The following is a 20291-nucleotide window of genomic DNA, read 5'->3' on the forward strand; positions in this document are numbered from 1 at the left end:
TTTGAGAGCACTAACATACTTTGGAACTAACATACAGTTCGCTTTTATTTCACAAGTTATAAATGTCTGCAATGTGCCCACTGCATTCATGTCTGCTATTGTCACACAATCAGTCATGCGGTTCGTCAAGATCGGTTAGCTATTGTGGTGCTGCGCTTTACCTTCCTAGGGCTTTCACTGTGTGGTAAAATGCGCATGATTGCACATAATTGACGCGAAAGGCAGCACTAGGTGACGTGACAGATGAGAACAATGCACACTTGCAGTGTGTTTTGCTCATCATCCTCGCACATTGAGCCGGAACGACCGAAGACTTGGAGTGCCAGTTGCACATTCCCGAATCACTTTCTTCGCATGACTTGGACTGGAACAGGTGGCCCTCTCAGAACTGTAGCATCACGTAGCTGTCCTAGAAGTTCTACTTGGATCTGAGTGCCTGGTGTTGCCAGGTACCAAGGCAGATAAGCCATTGCAAGGCTTGCTTGTGATTGCACACCAAATGAACCAGATGTGGTGTATCCGACAGCCTGAAATCGGTAGAGGGAACCATTACACAATACCCACTAATATTTATGTAATTAGAAAGTTCACCTTATTGCAGCACCAGACTGTCTCATTCCCTTCAGGGTCAATATCGTCTGCATCGACGGCTGCGTGTACTAATGTCCGGCGAGGACCTTCCTGCAGTATTTGCTTTAGCGATTGTTTCCCGATGAACTCCGCTTCCTTTTTAAGCTTGACGAATGACGCCAAACCAGCTTCAAATGGATTAGTGTCTACAGTCATCTGTATTGGAAGATGCGAAAACCTCAGATTCAACATATTCAAATAAGAAAAAAATAATCCATCAATCACTTTTGCTTTGAAAGGAAAGGATTGCTCTCACGTCGGCACCCCAAAGTCTGAATCCCTTTTCGATTCGAAGGCTGTTGAGTGCATACGTTCCAAAATCTCCAATATGAAATGGAGCACCTGCTTCAAGAAGGGCATTGTACAGTTTTGAAGTATCCTTTCGGTCGTGGTACAGCTCCCATCCAAGTTCACCTAAAATAAAGAAGTAGTGAAATGATGGTTGCTTGGAACAAATGGGGCAATGCACATTCACCTGCATCAATATTCCTGAATTACCCCCAAGGATGTGACTACAGTCCGTGCTTCACCCTCTCAACTGTACTCACACTTACAACTAAAAAAATACTTGCGCCTCTTTTGAGCGTGTTGAAAAAAATTTCATTTGACCAGATTCTTTTTTTTTTTACCAATCCACAAAATGCAGAAACTGCTCCGCTCTTACCTGTGTATGAAATTCGCAGTGCTGTGACTGGAACCTCTGCTATAGACATTTTTCTCGCGTGCAGGAATGGAAATGTTTTGTCATCCAAAGGAACGTTAGTAAGCTGGGATAAGACGTTTGCTGAGTGGGGACCTGCGATTCCAAGGGCGGCAATGTCGTCTGTGACGTTCTGAATCGTTACATCCGAGGTGGGAGCGTGATCACCAAGATGCTCTTCCATCCATCTGTGTAAATCAACGAGTAGATTTACAATAGTTCAGAAAAAGCCCACATAAATGCTTACGGCCCCATTCAAAGTATTTTTCTGGCACCATCTACTTCCTTTCCTTGATCAAGTGCATACTCTAAGCATGCAAAACTTGTGATGTGACCAGTTTACTTTTCTGTACCTTTACTTTTGTCGTGCTTTAAACGTGCCTCACAATATACCAAATTACCCATGTAGCCGAAGGCAGCGTGTCATGTGACATATCTTGCACTGTCTGGCACTGAGAAGATGTGCTTGGGACCCGGTTGTGGGACACATTTCGAGAGAAACATTTGGAAGGTTTTTACTAAACAGATCAGTTTAAAGGGACAGTCCAGTTCCAGTCAATTTTCGAAGCTATAGTGTCATTTTATTCCTCGTGGACCACTGCCTACGGTATCAACACGGTCCCACGTGAAATAGTGGCATAGTTTGACTGTTATTGGATGGAATACAATGTATTCCCAGCACCCCCCACCCACACACACCCCTAACACACCCCCAAGAAGAAAAAAAAAAACTGCCAGAGCTGCCACAGTCAGCCCTCAAAACAGCAGATAGAGGTGTCACATGGGATGTGTGACCCCCCCCCCCCCTCCCCACCACCAAGATGAAAGTCCTAGGAACATTCCCGGAATACATGACAAGGGCAGACGCCGGATATTGGACAAATGGTTTTTTTTATTCTGTGTTAGCGCTGCGAAGCAACTGTGGCTATGAGCGGCGTACAGAAGTGGACAGATGGAGAGAGGACAGCAGGAAGCGGTGTTGAAATAAATCCGGATATTTTTAAAAAGATCCTCTCCAGTGGGCTTTTTTGGATAAAACCTGGATATTTTTGGAGAATATATACAAGGCTAGAAATGTGACAGAGTAAAAAAAAAAAGTGCTTTGCTGTTCTTGTTTTCGGGTGACCTCTCATAGTTTCTGTTTGCGGAACTGCTTGTCCCAGCAACATTGTATCAGTTTCTATTGTTTTCCGAAAAGTGAGTTCCATGCATGCATGGTTGAATGGTGTGGATCCTACACGCCTGGATTAGCTGTCGTGTTTCGGCGCACTTCAGTTCAAATGCCTCCAGGAAGCGGAAGAAAGTATCTCCCTGAATGGACAGAGGTAGAAGAAAGCGGGAAAAAGTTAAACCTGAAAAGTTATAAGTTAAAATGTTAAGTTACAAAGTTAAAAGCTAAAGTTGCGCGTACTTGGGGCTTCTGCAAACAGCCAACGCTACAAGAAAATAAACCGGAAGTTTTCCGTGTGACGTTGAATTCAGATTGTCTTTCACATCACATCTGGAGAAAATCTCTAAAAAATCCGGATAGAATTGCGTGGATAAAATCCAAAAAAATCCACCGGATGAAATCCATGTGGATGAAATCCAAACAACCCTGGAAGGAAGGAGTAAGGGACGGGGGGGGGGGGGGGTAGTATGCGTCCTGGGCCGACTTCGCCACCATTCGTCTGGAAAGTCTTCAGAAAACCCAGGGAAAACCTCAGACAGCACAGCCAGTAGTAGGATTCGAACCCACCACCTGAGCGCGACGCCTTAACCTGCTCGGCCATGGCGCTGGTACATTGGGCGCGACCTTGAGAAAAGGAATGCCGAGAGGCCTTTCTCTTCTAAGTGCTGCCCTCTCACTCCTCCGATGAGAGAGTGACGTCACACACCCGAAGTCTCTACAGCCGCAGAAGCATTATTTAACATCTAAGTACTTTGCGGACGAAAAAATGTGCCAAGAATAATCGTCGGCCGATGCCCCAACATAGCTGGTATTCGCACAGACTGCATATATTGTTGTGGATAAAACTTACTTGCCTCAAATCATGTAACTCCGAACCAGATCCAGTCACTACAAAATAATCTTCCTCTCCGAGACGAGTTACGGTCAGCTCTGCGTAGACCCTGCCCCGCGGTGTGAGCATGTGGCAAACGCGTGTTGTGTTTACCTGAAAAAGACAGTTCCGCATCGAAATGTCAGAGTTTTGTAGAAAATGCAGTTACATACACACAAACATTTCGACTGTCTCGGAAAGGAGTTACTCGTTTCTTTCCAAATTGGCAGCATTATGGGTTACACAGCATACATTGGAGCAGTGATTCATCACAAACAGAATTAACCTGTCATGTTGGGCTACTGTAACTTATGTATAAGGCCCCAGGTTTTCTGCTGCGGCAAATTCAAAATTTTGCGGCACCGCCTCGTAAATTCCGCGATTTTCCGCGGCAAGCAGTCAACAGCTGCTTGAAACGGGAAACACTTTCTTTTCTTGGACAATGTGGGAACACAAAATATTTTATAAAAATTATACAGATTAAAAGCAGTGTTGTGGCTCAGCATTGCATACATGATATCGTGCTGAAAGATCTTTCAGCATCTACAGAGTTTATAGGAACTTTATAGGAATATTATATAGGAGCTTACAATGCATGCCCTAGAAGCGTATACGAAGAGGGGAGTCAAGTCCCTGTAGATCACATAAACAAAATACAGAAGCCGACACTGAAGATTTTTGTTTAAGTTTAAATTGTACAAGCTTGCCCTGTGGAAGTTACACCTTTAGGACATCTTTTTTGTTTCTGGGCTGCAGGTGTTGTTTTAAAGGCAAACTCCCAGACATCATGTACCAGACGTATGCACAATAAACGTGGGCTAACATTAACTATTACGTGGGCTAACTAACTGTTAGTTAGCCCACTAACCGGGCTAGCTAACTGTTAACTGTACGTAACGTTAACTGTAACTGTTACGTGGGCTATCTAAAACTAACTAACTAAACTATAATCTCTCTGTGTTGGTCCTGCAGCATGGGCAAAATCATAAGGCAGGCTTCACCTCATGCAGGTAAGCGTCAGGTGAAGCCCACTTTCGGGAGGTGTCATTGATATTCGGCGAATAGTCGGATATTCGGAAATCCGAATATTCGGTATTGGATTAGCGAATTAAATACTTCGAGTGACTGATATTTGATGTGAATTCGAGAACTCGAATGTCTGCACACTCCTAAAGATAAGAGATTCCGTGAAACTCCGTGCCGACTTTCCCAGACCGCTGGTGTTCTTTCTTTCTTTCTTTCTCTTTCTCTCTCTCTCTTTAATATAATGACAGCTTTCAAGTTAGCGACATCTTTCATACCGCATACACTCACAAAATAAAAAATACTTCATGTTACCCGCAAGAGCGCGCTTGCATTATTTTATGTATTTCCTTTTTCCAATGCACAATAATAACCCAGCACACACTGAAGCGAACTGTGATGCAGATAAGAACTACTAACTTTGGGGAGCGTGTTAGCGATGAGCGTGTCCAAGAAGCGACTGGAACCTTTTCCGTGAACCCTGATCTTCGCAAAGGGTGTAAGGTCTGTGATTCCCACGTTGTCCAAGACAAGCTGACATTCTCGTTTTACAGGCTCGAACCAATTACTCCTCTGGAAGCTCGGCTGGTACCCTGGGGTGTCTCCGGGCAGTGCGAACCACGCCGGTTGTTCCCAACCTGTTCAATGACAGGATTATAGCGTGCGTGAATTGGTGGGGCTCAAAGTCCACGAGAGAGAGAGGGAAAGAAAAGAATCAATCAGTTGGCCTTTATGGAACTACAGAAAATGAGTTCCATTTTATCATCCATAAGTGTGTGGAAAAATGGCCTAGTTGGCAGAGACGATGACTGCCGCTTGATGATTATGCGATAATAGAGAGTTTTATGTCGAATTCGGGTGGTCATTTTGTGGATGATATGACTTCACAACACGCCGAAGGAGCCGCTGCGGGCCCTCTTGTAAACCAATGTTGTCGGGAAATACGCGCTTCCACAAGGAGATATTTTGCGTCGCAGTTCCTGAATGTGTTCATATAACGCGGTGTTCGAGGTTGTCTTTCATGGTCCTTTAAATGCCGTGAACAGCACAGAAAATATGTATTTCCAAATAAGGAAGAGACGTTCTACAGTTTCCGGATAGTACATGACTACCTTGTGACTGGCAATGAAAAGCACCATGCCACAGAATTTAGCATTCTGCGTCACAAGCTACGTCCCAGTGAGTTTGATTGTTTTACCTGCATGGAAACCCATCTGCGCTCCCCTTTCCACGAGTTGTTCGTAAACTCCCGAGACACGTTCCGTTGGTCGACCAGCCCAGCGCTCCTCCTTTGGGTAACCATAACTATTGTTCATGCCGTACGTCTCGCTGGCTTTCGTAAACAGGTAACTCCTATGCAAGATAGAAATACAAACAACGTTGTACAGCTGGTACGGTTTGATGGTCGTAGGAGAACGCACCTGGTGGTCCATTTTCCGAACCGTCCTGGATCAGTCTCGATAAGGTCATAGGGAGGTTCTCTGTTCACGATCCATTCCGCCAAGTACCTTCCTGCTCCTCCGGAATGAACAATTCCGTACCTGAGCAAGGACGAAAGCATCGAAAGGAAGCGATTTATGTACGGTACTTTCCGATGTATAACGCGCACTCGTGTATAACGCGCACCCCTAAAAACGGGCCGAAATTGAAAAAAGTTCCATGTATAACGCGCGACGGTGCACAACGCGCACAGCAATGTTTCTACAAGCTTCTGTGCTGCCACCAGTGTACACAATAAACCAAGGCGGTGTATCATAAATGCACATGCATTACTTGAAGCACATTTAGTCAAAGCCGTTAAACTCCGATGCAACACAGTCGGTGTCATATAGTACACTCCAGTCGCTTCTCCGCTTTCGGTTTCGCGTCCCTTCTCAATCACGCCAGCCTTCTGAAATGAATTCAGATTATAGACCTTAAGCAGCACTTAACTTTTTATGAAGTTCTGTGCCCTTTTGCCGCTTTTGTCAACTGACCCTAAGACTAAGAGATTTGGGAGAAAGTCACAGCACACCCTGGAAGAGGCTAGAATTTGTACGCCACCGACCTGAGAAAGAACTCTGCAGGAAAATATTTCCGTGTATAACGCGCACCGTTACATAACGCGCATGAGCTCTTCAGATCACTTTTTTTTTTTTTTTACTGTATAACGCTTGCATTATACACTGGAAAATACGGTAGTGTCTTTAAAGGAGCAGTGAAATGTTCTTTCATAAATTTTTCGCTTTTGCCCAGGGCGTGTCGTGCAACAAACAACATGTGCTCTCGAAGGAATGGCGATCACGCACGTGAGACGACAGCACGAAGCACGCGAGAGAGGCACTTCATCTGGCACACCTACGGTCACCAAATAGAGGGACAGAGTATCGCGTTCCTTTTCCGCGCCGGAGCCGCCGTTCGGTGTCCGCGATTGGGCCGATCGTGTCACGTGGTTTCTCCTTCCAAGAACGCGTCATCCATGTTGAGTCCCCTCCATCCCAAACCGGTTTCTTCGGTTGCGAGCTGGCTGGCCTTCGCGCTGTTCTCCGGCGGAGAAGGGGGAGATTGGCGTCCCGTTGCTAGGCGACGCAGCCACGCCGGACTCAAGATGGCGGGCTCGCTCGCCGGCGTGGCTCAGTGTCACTACACTGCTTCCTATTTAGTGACTCTAGGCACACCCTCTAGGAACGCTCTCATCCTATATGGAAGGGCCGATCAGGTGACTCGTGACGTAGCCTGGCGCTGCCGAAGCGCCGTAGCAGTAGCCGACGAATTTTCGGCGGCCAATGAGACCTTACGGACGCTCCCCGCTTCGCAGACATGCCGCGCGGGGTCTGCTGACGTCACTCCAAGAGATCGTGCCAGTCCGATGGCTATTTTCTCTGGACGTGTTTGTAAATTTCGTTGCGCAGTGACGATGCAGCGCACAGCGAAAATATTATATACGCATGGTAGCCCCTGATAGACTGCTTGTAGAATGAAACATAATTTGGAGCCCCACTAAATGCTATTTCCTTGGTCCGCTTTAAAGAAACATTACACAGTGAACACTTACGCAAATCCTACGGCGACCCAGAAATTCCGCAGGCACGGTACAGGTCCAATGCACGGTAGAGCGTCGGCAGTATACATTATGGGTCCAGCTATCGTCGTGCGGATGCTTGCTGTTTTCAGCACAGGAATCAGCTCCATAGCAGATTCTATGTGGTCCGACAAGCGCTCCAGGTCTGGTTCAAAAAGCTCCTTGCCGAATCCTTAAAATGTTTTGGGAACGATATAGCATCGGGAAGTTTTCGAATAAGGGACGTACACAAGCGCCTTTGGGACATCAAAGAAATAGCAGTGATTGAACGTCCTCGCGTACCAAATGGGAAGACTTTAAAATAAAGCGCAAAACAGTCCCATATCTTTCTCAAAACTGGCTTTTCTGGAAAGCGTGTTGCACTTTTCGTCTACATATTCAGGTCTGCACATTCCAAGCTAGTTGCGGTGATTGGAGAGTTCTCGAATTCTCAGAACGGCAAATCGCAGTAGCAGACTAATTCTGACTTTATATGCCCACGCAGCGAAGGAGGGAAAGGAGGCAATAAGCAGGCCTTCTACAGGGTGTCCCAAAAAACGTGTCATTGAATTATAATAAAAAACTACACCACCTAGAATCACGCGGTCAACGGCGTTTGTTCTTTTTAGCTTTGTGTCACCTCCTGATGTGAATGCCATGTAACGTAAGTTTAATTATGTAAATTTTTGCGAACTGAGCTCGGAAATTTGCCAAGTAAAGGTCACTTTTTTACTCCACCAATATGAAGAGCGTGCCGAATTTAGTCAAATTAATGAAAATTGACAGGGTATTGAGGAGCTATCCCATCGGAAAAAATAGCTGAACATCATGCTCTACGGCTCTCACAGAGGATAGCGTGCGACAAATTTTTCAGCGCCATCGCGGTCAGTCCGACGAAAGGAGGTTGGAAACACAGCCCACACCGGTATAGTAGAAAGATATAACACAGGCATGGCTTATGGCGTCCGGCTTCTCCTGGGATCATGCCTTCCCTCTCCCAATTTCAGGAACTGTCACTTTTTCTACTATCACTCTGTGGGCTGGGTTTGCAACTGCCTTTCGTCAAACTGACAGCAATTGAGCTCGCGTAATGCTCGGGTGCTCCGAAAAGCATGATGTTCGGCTATTTTTTCCGATGCGATAGCTCATTAATATCACTGTCAATTATCATGAATTTGAGTAAATTCTGCACGATCTTCATATTGGTGGGGGTAAAAAAGTGACCTTTGCTTGGAAAATTTCCGAGTTCAGTTCGCAAATATTTACATGATTAAACTGAGATGACATTCATATCAGAAGGTGGCGAAAGCACGCCGTTGACCGCATGATTCTAGGTGGCGTAGTTTTTATTATAACTCAATGACACGTTTTCTTGGGCACCCTGTATATCTAGGTGGCGTTGCATGAGCCTGTCGTCTGCAAACGGCCGAAAGCATTGACAACAAAAAAGAAAACTGTTTTGTTTTACTATGACTATTATTTTTCCACTAACGACGCACTATACTGGAGTGCATTTTTTGCCTCACATGTCGTTATTACTTTTTATTTCCTTTTTTTAACTGTTAGTTGTTAGCCCGTATAGCAGCGCTGGGAGCGTGGAATGCCAACGCGTCGCTCTTCGTATATATGAAAACCCTAGAGGCCGCCGCGTGTATTACAGCGCTTCCGCTTTTGGGTCACTCTCACGCGCCCGATTCCAAAACTCACCACTATATCAGCATAAAACAGCACCATACCTGGCGGTACACCCTGAGTAACCCATTCCTGGCAAGTCCTCATCTTGTCTTGATGTTCGTAAGGACCAATCAGTAAGCCGTCCCGTTCTTGGCGTAGATAAAAGCCACCCGCTAAGTGACGAATCACAGGAAGCTCTTTCTAGCAGAACAGACAGTGCAAAGACACTAAGGGAAGCGAGCATTTCGTAATTTGCCTTTGCTGTATTACCTTCAGCTTTTGTACTTCAGGAATTGACGAAGTGACCATGTACTGGTGGTGAATAGGCACTAGAGGAAGGCTCACGCCAGCGAGATCGTTCACTTCGTGTGCCCAGAATCCTAGAAAAAAAAGGAAGAAGAAGGAAAGGCTCACTAGGTCGGTCACTGAGAGATCATTACACGAATTACCGCCCAATTATGCGAATTAGGCGAATTAACCGAGTTAGTTTCGGTTTTGAATTTCTAGCTATGTTGAATGTATTTTTCTTTGTGCTTAGTCGTATAGGAAGGAAAGCAGTCAACTCTCTGTACATTGGTACAATGGTGAAGAAAAGACAGTACTTACAACAAACAGACAGTGTATAGGGCGAAAAAGCTTACGCGTAAATCATGTTTCTGTTATGCGCGCAGTTTTCTACCGGAAAACGAAGAATGTGGAAAGACGTGGGCGTGAAAATGTAGTACCTCATCTTTTTATGTTCTCGTGGATAACCTTGGAGGAATGTTTACAGAAAATTCAACAGTACATCCGTGTATTTCGTCCATTTTATGTACCATCCGGTCTGATACTTATTTACTTTACTTCTTCACGCATCGTTTGTTATTGTAAGTTTGTGGTGCAAGGTAACGTAAACTAACGTTATTTTTCAACACCAAAAGCCTCAGTGGGTATGCACTGTAAAGTCGTTTCTGTAGCAGTACTCACGCGCTATGCTGCGAAGTCGCATTGCGGTTGCCGAATTCTGTCTCTAGTACGCGTGCAGAATTCTCTCGCACACTTTTTTCACTATGTATCAGCTGGCCTGCACCCTCGCCCGTTTGCCAAGAAAGTGCAAATAACAGTATAAAAGAAGAATGAATAATTCAACGTATAAATAAGGAGCCAAACCAGCGTGATCAGCAGTCCATGTATAAAAAGAGCTGAGGTGGAAAAGCAATGCCAGATTGCACTGTTCGACATTCTTGTGGTTGGCTTCGCCATTATGCAAGTCGGCTAACAACAATAATAATTCAAAGTTGGTTATCAATTATTTTAGACCGGAGCCGTGCGGCAAGTGAGGTGAAGCCGACCCGTAGAACTGCTGACGCCAACCAAAAAATGCCCACGGCGCTGCGCTTACCGGCACAGTTGACGACGTGCGTAGCCTTTACGCAACCTTTACTCGTTTGTACCGACCAGGATCCGTCGCGATTTTGTTCGAGTCCACTGACCGGGGTGCCCTGAAAGATCCTAGCTCCGTACTTTTTAGCTTCCGACGCCATCGCCATGGTCAGGGAGTAGGGGTCAATGTGTCCATCTGCCGGGTTGTACAGACCTCCGAGAATCTGAAACAGAATAAGCGAGCGCGTCGACGAAAAATATGTCTTTCGGTGACGTTGAATGAATTTTACAAATTTTAGGAGAGTGAGCCAACCTTTTCCATGTTCAGCAACGGGAAGTGCTGATACATTTCGTCGGGTTCCATCAACCGCTGAGGAGCGTCATGCCAGCCCTGGCGCTGCATTTGGTATCGAAACTCGTCCATTCGAACGGCATCAGTCGCTATGCGAATGCTTCCAGGCCGATGAAAACCAAGGTCCTGAGTAGGTGAGTTATGTGCCTGTAACCGTCTATTCACACGACATCCTCACGGAAGATTCTAGTGGAAGAAAAAGCGAAAACATTGCTCACGGAGCCAATGTTCCGTCCCGCGTTACGTTGAGTATTCACACGGTGCCGGAATATCGGGTATGCCGTACTGCGCGCTTAGCAGATGACACCGCCAAATTCACACGCGTATGACAGTCATTCACGCACTTCTCCTGCTGTCTAATTGGATGCCTCCAGTCTTTGCTTCCTGGGGATCCCATTCGTAGCCGCCAAAAACGGCTCTGTCTCCATTACGTTTTTCTTCTAAATGGTAGCGCCGTGTGAAAAACGAAACCACAAGCCATAGCGACCTCGAACCCCTTTAGTTGTGTGTTTTTCGACATGTACTACAACTTCTTCATTGACATCTGAGAGCTAAAACCGATAATTCAAAAGTTAGAAAATTAATTACCACTAATTAATTGACAAGGGGCGATGAAAAATATATTTTTGGATAAACCACACAACTGCCAAGCACGTACAGTTGGTTCCATTTGTGTAGAGCACTCCGTTTTTCTTTAGCCCCTGGCCCTTTTTCGGTGGGACACCCTGTATATATATATTTTAGTGAATCACCTTTCCAGTTTCTCGTTCTAACTGGCTGAACATGTTGATGCTGTTGTAATGGATCTTCTTCATGTTGATGCCCGGGTGATACAACGCTGCAAGCCCTGCCTGACAGAAAGTTAACGATTGACATCAGAATAATGAAACGGCAGAGACAAGATATCAAAGACGACATGTCTTACAGCGTGCCATGTCGATCCTGCTGTCAGTTCGGTTTTCTCCAGGAGCACAACACGTTTGACTCCGAAGCGGGCCAAATGGTATGCGGTGCTCGTTCCCACGGCTCCTCCTCCGATTATGACAATATTGGCGTCGAGAAGCCATTCTTTCTCACCGCTTGCTTCTGATGTGAAACGCCGATTGCTAAAGGAGAGCATGTACAGGGAAAGAAGAAAGAATAATAAATAAATAAATAAAAGGATGCCGTGGTTTGCAGGCAGAGTTTTCAAACGCCTTCTATGACACTTGTGAGCAGACTCGCGGGTGAGTCAAATTTGGCATCACCCGCCTACACCCGTAAAAGTGATGGTGGTGGCGGTGGTGATAGGGCTCGCCGTTTTTGGCCTCACAGAGATGGGCAACATCACGACTGACGCCCTGGGGGAATGTGCGTCCTGGGCCGACTTCTATGGGAACTGTCCCTACATAGGCGTCTGAGGAAAACCCAGGAAAAATCCCAGACTGCACAGCCGGCACCGGGATTCGAACGTGACATGGCCAACACGCTAACCACTGAGCCACGCGAGCTGGTCCTGTAAAAGTGACATCGTTCTTTCCCTGATTTGCTGAAAACGGGGGGCGTACGCCATTTTGTGGCATTACGCAGTTCATAATTGCCACAAGAATGGCGTACGCCCCCCGTTCTCGTCAAATCAAGGGAGAGGACGTTGTCATTCGGGATGATGGTTGGCTAGGAGAGTATTATCAGGTGAAAAGTGAACTTCACCTTTTAGTACTGTCCTAGCCAACCATCATCCCACGTTTGCAACATGTCCCTGAGCTCTGGGGAAGAACAAAAGACAAAACAGCTTGTCTTGTGCTGTTCGTGTTTGTGTTTTGTCTTTTGTCCCCTCCCCAAGCTCGGGGACATGTTATCAACGACAAGCACTGGTCAGGCCTGTGTTTTCTTTTTTTTTTCTTCTTCTTCTTTCTTTCTTTCTTGCGTGTAGGCTATAGTTTTTTAAAAATGTGCGGATTGTGGAGGCGCTTGTCTCATTTTGTAACTGGAACGCGGGTTTCTGATATTATCGGCTCGACCGCGGGTTACAAAACCCCGACCCGCGCATAACTCCGCCTATATGAATAGCCTACGAACCGGAGACGAAACACAAGTGAGCTTTCCCCCCTCCCGCGTCTTCTTCTCATTTCTTTTATTTGTATTTGTTTTATTATTTTTATTTTTATCTTATTATTTTATTTTTGTCAGTGTTATAGCAAGTAGACCTAGCTTGTTGCCTACTTTTGCCTACTTTTTCTCTTCGAGCAAACACGCACCCGCCACCCCCACCCCCACGCTACATGTTATCGTGATTACAAACGAAGAACGGCTGTGTTTGCTTCCAGTCATTATCTGTTTATAATCGTATTCGCGTTCGCGTGGATTCGCAGGGTTCTAACCACATTGGCACAAATATGCACATTGTGATGCAACACTCGAGGCACGATTGCATCAGTGTCTGAGATTCTTCCCGCATACTCGGGTGTCTACCAGCAGCACCTACACAGAGCACGCATTGCATCATTCGTATGAGCTACCCCCTCAAGGTCATTGTGAGCGCACGCCACACGAGCGCAAGTATAATGCCCTCAGCGGAGAGGGAGAAAACGACATGGAGCCCCGTTAGGTGTACTGGAAAGGCATACCACGCGAGCAGCGGGCGGGCCAGTTGGGTCCTTCCATATCCCCGATACCAAGCTGGGCCTACGCTGGTCTCGATACACGCTGATGTTGAAAAAATGGCTAGGAAGCAAGCGAGCTGGTGAAGATGATGCGAAAGGACAACGACGACGACGACAGACGAAAGGACAGACACAAACACGACTTCGTGTTTGTGTCTGTCCTTTCGTGTTCCCTAGTCTCGGGGCTTTACATTATGCAACGCTGATGTTGTTAGTTTACTCCAGTCACACTCTAAGAAAAAAGAAGAAGAAGGAGTAAAATGGGGAGTAATTGCAGCTTCTAGTCCCCTAGACTGCAATTACTCCCCATTTTAGTCCCGCAGCCACGACATTTACTCCCCAGAGCTGCAAATTGTCACTGAACTTCGCAAATGGTCATCCGAATGCAACAGTCTACGTAAATATGTGCTCTTGGTCAATTTGATGGCATAAGGCTCTCAGCCAACTCAAATTTCCACCCACACAGAGTAAGAAACAGTTGGCGCTTATTTCTGCGCAAATTGTGCCCTATGTATGTCGCAGGATTTTATATCACTCGATGTATCACGGTTGACGGTTTGATTCAAAGTATTTTCATTCATGCACACGAATTATGTACCTGGGACTCTTAGAACGGAGCGTCAAATGCAGTCTCCACTCTGTGACATTCATTTACTCCCGTGCATTTACTCCCGAAAGGGACTGTTTTTTTTTTTGTGGCAATGCAATCAGTCCCCAAAAGGAGTAAAATTACTCCTTTTTTTTTTTTCTTAGAGTGTACTTTGTGCTCCGACTTCATCTTTTTGTGACTGACTTGTTCTTTCTATTTGCTTCTTTTTACCACTGGCAGATTTATTCGATTTGCAAATCTCTCTGGATAACGGTGCTTCAAGCGAGGGTCCTTGGGGTCCAGCAGTGTTTGTGGCCTTTAAATTGGAGAAGTCCTGAATATCGCAACATAGGCAGCCCGTTTTCCTGACGCGCCATGGAACTTTCGGTCAAATAGTGGGGCCTCTGGGATAACACTTATCCTTTTACTCTTTATATTGGTTATCTAGCCAACCTAAACAGTACAATCACGTTGGCACAGCACACAGGGGAAGTGTGAAAGTTTACAGTCGCTCTCTCCCGCTCCAGTGGCGTATAGCCAGAGGGGGTGACTTCGGAGGTTCAACACCCTCCCCAAACCGTCCCTTTGGCAATACATTTGGGAAAGGCAAACGAGGGTGAAATCCCCCCCCCCCCCCATGTAAAGTCCCATAGAACCGCTCCCGAAATAATTTTCTGGCTACGCCAATGCATCTGCTCAAACTTTGCAGAGAAGAGAAAGGCTACACCTATATGCACTTGAACTTTGACTACGTTATGACGCTTGGAAGGACGAACATGTGGGATTCCACTGTGTTGCATGATTCCAGGGGCTACTCTGTCTAAGCGTTGCTTTTACTTCGAGATAAAAAAAGGCTATTGAATTCTCAAGGCGGCGGTTGAAACTGTTTTGATACTTGCTTTTCCAGTAGCATCTGCACGATTCCTTTGTCCCCAAAGCTCTTTTGACTTCTTTGGACACTTTGAGGACTTCGATCCTTATTGTGAAAGGGCTGATTACATCATTCCTCACATCACCACAAGCAATGGGGTAGGGTATCGCCCCTGGCGATGAAACTCCCCAATCGTAATAATCAAATAAGGTTGTTGTTGTTGTTGTACACGTCCATTGTATAATTGTGCTCAATGTCCGGTTGTGCTGCGAGTGGCATTTATTAGTGATGCTTGGGCTCCTTCGATAACTACCTCGAGGAGAAAAACCGCAATATCTATTCCGCCGAGCAACCACAGAGCTACGCAAGCTGTCTACCTTGATATTGTCGCTGCGGACAAAGAAGTGAGATATGTCTTGCGCAGCAGATGTGTGGAAACTTGTTTTTTTCGCACCTCTCGTGCAGTTGACACATTCAAACAAAGGATATGGCTTGATACTCTCTGCATGGACGATACCGGCCTTGTCCGGCTTGTACCGGCCTTGTCCGGCAATCTCTAATGCGTGGTGCAGATGTCCCGACTACGTTATTGGAGTGCTCTGAGGCCGGAAGTATTGCGGTGTTGACAATTCGGAGGGGTCAACCTGTCTGTACTCTGTGATATACTCTCTTTCAAAGTGGCGAGGTCCATTCAAAGTTCAAACGCATGAAGACGGGGACTGATACGGTGCACTATCCGCGTGCGTCCGAAAAAAAAAAAGAAACGAAAAAGAAATGCAGTACTGCATGCGCACACATGTTTAAGCTTGTCCCGTTGTGGGTGTTAAGGCAAGGGGCACATTAAGGCATACCTGGGTAAATTACTTCTAAAATGTAGTTAAATTACATTACTCCAGTTAGAATTTAATTAAATTACATTACTCATTACTGCAATTGAAATGTAATGACATTACATTACAATTACTACGAAAAAGTAATGACATTACTAAGTCATTACCGCGAGCTTAATCACACTCTTCTATTTGTCTCTTCTACGTGTCAGGGTGCCACGTATGAGGCATCGTTCCACACTGTAGAGACGAAGATGACACAATGTATCACGGCAACAGGAAGACTCCGGAGGATGGGGCCCGCAAACAATGATTATCCAATGCCACAAACCGTTAAACTGAACACTCGATTCTTTTGTAAAAAGTAATGAGTAATGTCATTAAAAGTACTGCCCAAATGTAATTAAATTACATTACAAATTACATAATGTCAATGTAATGCATTACATTACAAATTACCAGAAAAAGTAATTCATTACTGTAATTTCATTACAGTAATGACATTACTACCCAGGTATGCATTAAGGAGTGCGGGGGGGGGGGGCGATGCTGAGAAAATCCCCGCTCGCATTTAACGGACTGACTACGATCAGAGAAAGTTAAGTACCCGCAAATAGAGACATACACAGCACGGATATCATGCTAAAAATAAATTTCAAGGTCCTCGCCCGAGCAACCGTTCATCATGCGATTCATGACGACGATTCACGACGGTTCAGAGTCCGCTTCTCATTGGTCCACCGCGACAGCGGTCGCGAACCGTTTGGTCAAGTGGAATCGATTCACTATATAACTATAGCTTCTGGAGTTCCGGTGACAGCAGCTTAACCGAAGGCCAGCTCGTGCAACGACACATACCCTGTTTCTCGACAATAAATGCTTCCCCAATTTCCCTGGAAATTCGTTTACTAAATGATGCTTCCGCTGTGGTACTAAAAAGACAACTCGTCGACAGGCATCGTGTCAGATATCATGGATACGTATCGTAACAACCCTCTCTTGCAACGTTTGTTCAATTATTATAGTGAGCTCTACCTAGGATTCCGCGATTTCCGGTTTTATTTCAGGCCGGATTCGACGTATGGTTTTCGGTGTTTATCTATTTTCATAATATCGGCGTTTTTCGGTGACTTTTCTGACGTGTGCATGGTTTACCATGCAGTTATCGGCAATCGCCGATATTATTGCACTGACTGATACTATTGCACTGACTGATATTATTGACTTATTGCAGCGCTTAATCCCCCTAATATTTCCTCAGACATTCATTTGTATTTGGTTCTTTTCGGTTTTCGGTTTCTGGCCAGTGGCGGAACTAGAATTTCTCGCAGGAAAGGTTTTCACGGTAGACTAGAGATATCCATGGCTAGCTCACAAACGATGATGAACGTCCATCGCGCATGTTCTGCTCAGGACAGGATGTTTTTTATTGATTTTCCGCGCTGGTACCAAACCTCACACTCTGACTCAGAGATATTTCACCTCCACTGAATTTCACTATAGAAGGAACCAACCGCGTGAGAGAGAAACTATATATTGCGTGGCAGGTGCTTGCAAACACATTTATGAAATAAAACACGTCACCCCTATTCATATACAACGTGCGTGCGAATGCTTTTCATCCTCTTCTAGTCTTGTTCCTCAGTTTCATCATTCACTCATGTTTCTCGGAAGTAAAGCTCGAGAGTGCCACGCACGTGATAAAAACAAAGATAAGACGGGAGGTCGATCAACGGTTCTCTAAGCAAACCGCATGCTTCATTGAAAGCAGGATCCATTGCCTATGTACATTTTGGATTCCAGCTAAATCGCCTATCATTTACCGCCGGTGTTATCGAGCAAGCAGAAACTCTCCACAAATAAGAACAAAGTCTATACGTGTTCCGATCATCTGTCACAGTCGTGTCAGCACGACACGCGTCTGCTAAAATGTGACCGTTATACCGGGTCATCACTATATACTATACGGTCAACAATCGCGCGACCATTATCTACTGTGACATGTCGAGAGCATCCGCAAAGTTCAGCGAAACACTTGCTGTTTGGAGTGGTCGGTACTGCGGTGGTTCTACGTATTCGGATTTTATTCTTTTTTTGCGTAATCGGAAGGTGTGTATGTGTTTTCGCAATTACTATTTTCCGAGAATTCGGAGTTTTAGGTTTTCGTCGTTTATTTTTACAGTTCTGTCAATATCCGAAATTTGGAGAATTATATATAATATGGAGAAAATTACACTTACGAAACGACACCGATACGCGCAACAACAACAGATAAATTAATGATGATGAAAGGGGAAATTCGCCACTCGCAACAAGAATGAGAAACTGCCTCGCAAAAACGCTTTCTCTTATGGGGCAGAGCTTGCGCAAACAGTGACTTCTGTGCCACGATCACTTAACGGCGTGCACATCTCGAAATACGGATATTCCTTGACGAAGTCGCAAGACAGCTTTCGCTTGCGTCCCATGTTACAGTCTCCGTTGCAACAATCAGCTGCACCTTTCAAGAAGACAATTGGTCTGTCATCCGTGCTCCTTCATCCACTTTGAGAAAGTGGCGAAGCAGTGGATCATTCAGCACGAGGGGGATCGAAGCACGAGGGGGGGGGGGGCGCAACAAATGTGGGAGGGTCATTATTAGAGTTACGCCATGGCAGCTTATGTATCGTATCATTACCGACATGTCATTACAGCTGAAATAGCATCCCCCCCCCCCCACTGTAGGGGGTGTCGCCAAACATTTAAGGGGAGGGGGGTGTATCCGTGTATGGTGTGTCTGAATATATATAACCGAACGAATGGGTCCACGGAAGAAACCGTACGTGCGCTTCACCTTCAAATGCGACTCCCTTATTTGGAAGAGGAGCCAATGAGGTCGCTCTACAGGCAATAGGGGAAAGGAGAGAGAAGAAACTGAGGAGCTGCGCAGACGGCTGACCAACCTGCATCCTGGGCAATGGCCGGCATGACCTTAAAATATCCTCATGCCGAATAGTCTCTAAATAGAGTGCCCTATATACGGTGACTCCAATGTCGAGATGCATCCATAATATAATAAACAAAAATATGTAAACCGAAATCAGTTAATTACTGCAACAAATGACTCGCTTCGCTGGCAGATTTTTCTCTAAAAGGTGTCCACTGAAGGTCTCAAAAGGGGTAGTACCCATTTTAATGCCGACAGCGCCCTGCTTTAGAAGCTATGTTTTTTTTACGAAACTCATTTGAATTTTCACTTAAATAATGAGCGCCTCCCACTCATTCACGGGGTGCGCAGCTTGTAGGTGGTATCGGACAGATACTTGTAAAAAGAAATTTCGTCGATTGGCGCTTCCGTTCGCGAATTATTTTGCACGGGGATTTAACTGAGACACCCTGCATAAGCAAGGATGGAGTTCACCCGGATTACATAAACGCTTTTTGCATTGTCTAGTGAAAGACTGATAGACTGATAAAAAGACTACAAGCCAAGAGAGCAAGCCTTCCTTGTCGCAGGGGCTGATACGCCTGATGCGAGGCAGTCTCAATACAAAGGGAAACATGAGAGAGCTGATGTTCTGAGGCAGGGACAACATAGAAAGGACCTCCGTTAACCAGTCATCAGGACACGGCGCTTTTCGTGCTGAGCTCTTGGGTTACTGGAATCCCCAAACTGAGGAGTTCTTCGGATAAATCCGAATTGTTTCAAATTTTACAGACGTATGTCTTCCGAAGTTTTTTCGGATTAATCCGGGAACCGTCGACATAAAACACGAAATTCTACGGAAGTAAGCATAAAATTTATGACTGAATTTTTGGAAACGCGTAGCAGTATTAATGATAATGATAATAATAATAATAGTGGTAATAATAGCTAGGTACTTCTTTGTCCTCCAGGAACGTCATTTCGATCGTGATTGAAGACTTGGAGAGTTCATCGATAAAGTTTGGGAAAAAAGACGTCTCAATTATTGCAACAACTGCTAGCATTGTGTCAAGCACTAATTGTAAATGCGGCATAACTTCCCTGACACGTGATACCTTGGATAGACATCACTTCATTATCAAAACCGAAAATATAAACCGTATAACTCACGCGCAATGACATCCACCACGACGGAGACCTACGCCCAAGTCACTGCGGACTCAACATAAATACCTCCCCCTGATCTCAATGTACACTGGAACTTAACCAAATTCATTTCAAGTTCACCAAACAATACAAAGTGACGAAAGTGCTGCAAATTCGCAGCCAAATTCTAAGGTATTTCCTTCCCAACCCACACATACACCTCTGTGGACAATGAAGAGTAAACAACGGTTAACTACCTCGTGGTCCATTTCCTCAACAGTCCACCATAAGAGGAACTGCTTGTCAACTTGGCGGCTCTCGTCCAAGACAGACACGACGCGCTCAACATTTTCGCGCGTTCTGCAAACACCTTCCTTCTAAAACGAAAAACACCGTGTTTCTGCGACTTCAGAACCAAAACATGGCATCAAACGTGACTCGAAGGAGGGATGTGTTTGCCATCTTTATTTCGCCGCGGGTGCTCG

General features: G+C 45.5%; 1 protein-coding gene across 2 annotated transcripts; it reads right to left on the reverse strand.

Annotated features, from left to right (window-relative positions):
* Positions 1-19: 19 nt before the first annotated feature.
* Positions 20-20285, reverse strand: LOC135388810 (dimethylglycine dehydrogenase, mitochondrial-like). 2 transcript variants are annotated; one of them, XM_064618628.1, is made up of 16 exons: positions 20064-20285; positions 11749-11929; positions 11576-11674; positions 10785-10949; positions 10491-10695; positions 9380-9489; positions 9172-9310; positions 7430-7628; positions 5817-5936; positions 5594-5748; positions 4816-5033; positions 3356-3486; positions 1295-1518; positions 887-1044; positions 592-786; positions 20-527 (listed from the first exon to the last, which is right to left on the reverse strand). In XM_064618628.1, the coding sequence occupies exons 1-16, from the start codon at positions 20153-20155 to the stop codon at positions 342-344; spliced, it is 2577 nt and encodes an 858-aa protein (XP_064474698.1). In that variant the 5' UTR covers positions 20156-20285; the 3' UTR covers positions 20-341. The 2 variants fall into 2 exon arrangements, with proteins under 2 accessions (XP_064474698.1, XP_064474699.1); XM_064618629.1 differs by lacking the exon at positions 20064-20285 and having other exon boundaries at positions 10785-11009; positions 11576-11670; positions 11749-11837.
* Between the last annotated feature and the right edge of the window lie 6 nt (positions 20286-20291).

The sequence above is a fragment of the Ornithodoros turicata genome, chromosome 3, assembly GCF_037126465.1.
Source record: "Ornithodoros turicata isolate Travis chromosome 3, ASM3712646v1, whole genome shotgun sequence".
Classification (NCBI taxonomy): Eukaryota; Metazoa; Arthropoda; class Arachnida; order Ixodida; family Argasidae; genus Ornithodoros; species Ornithodoros turicata.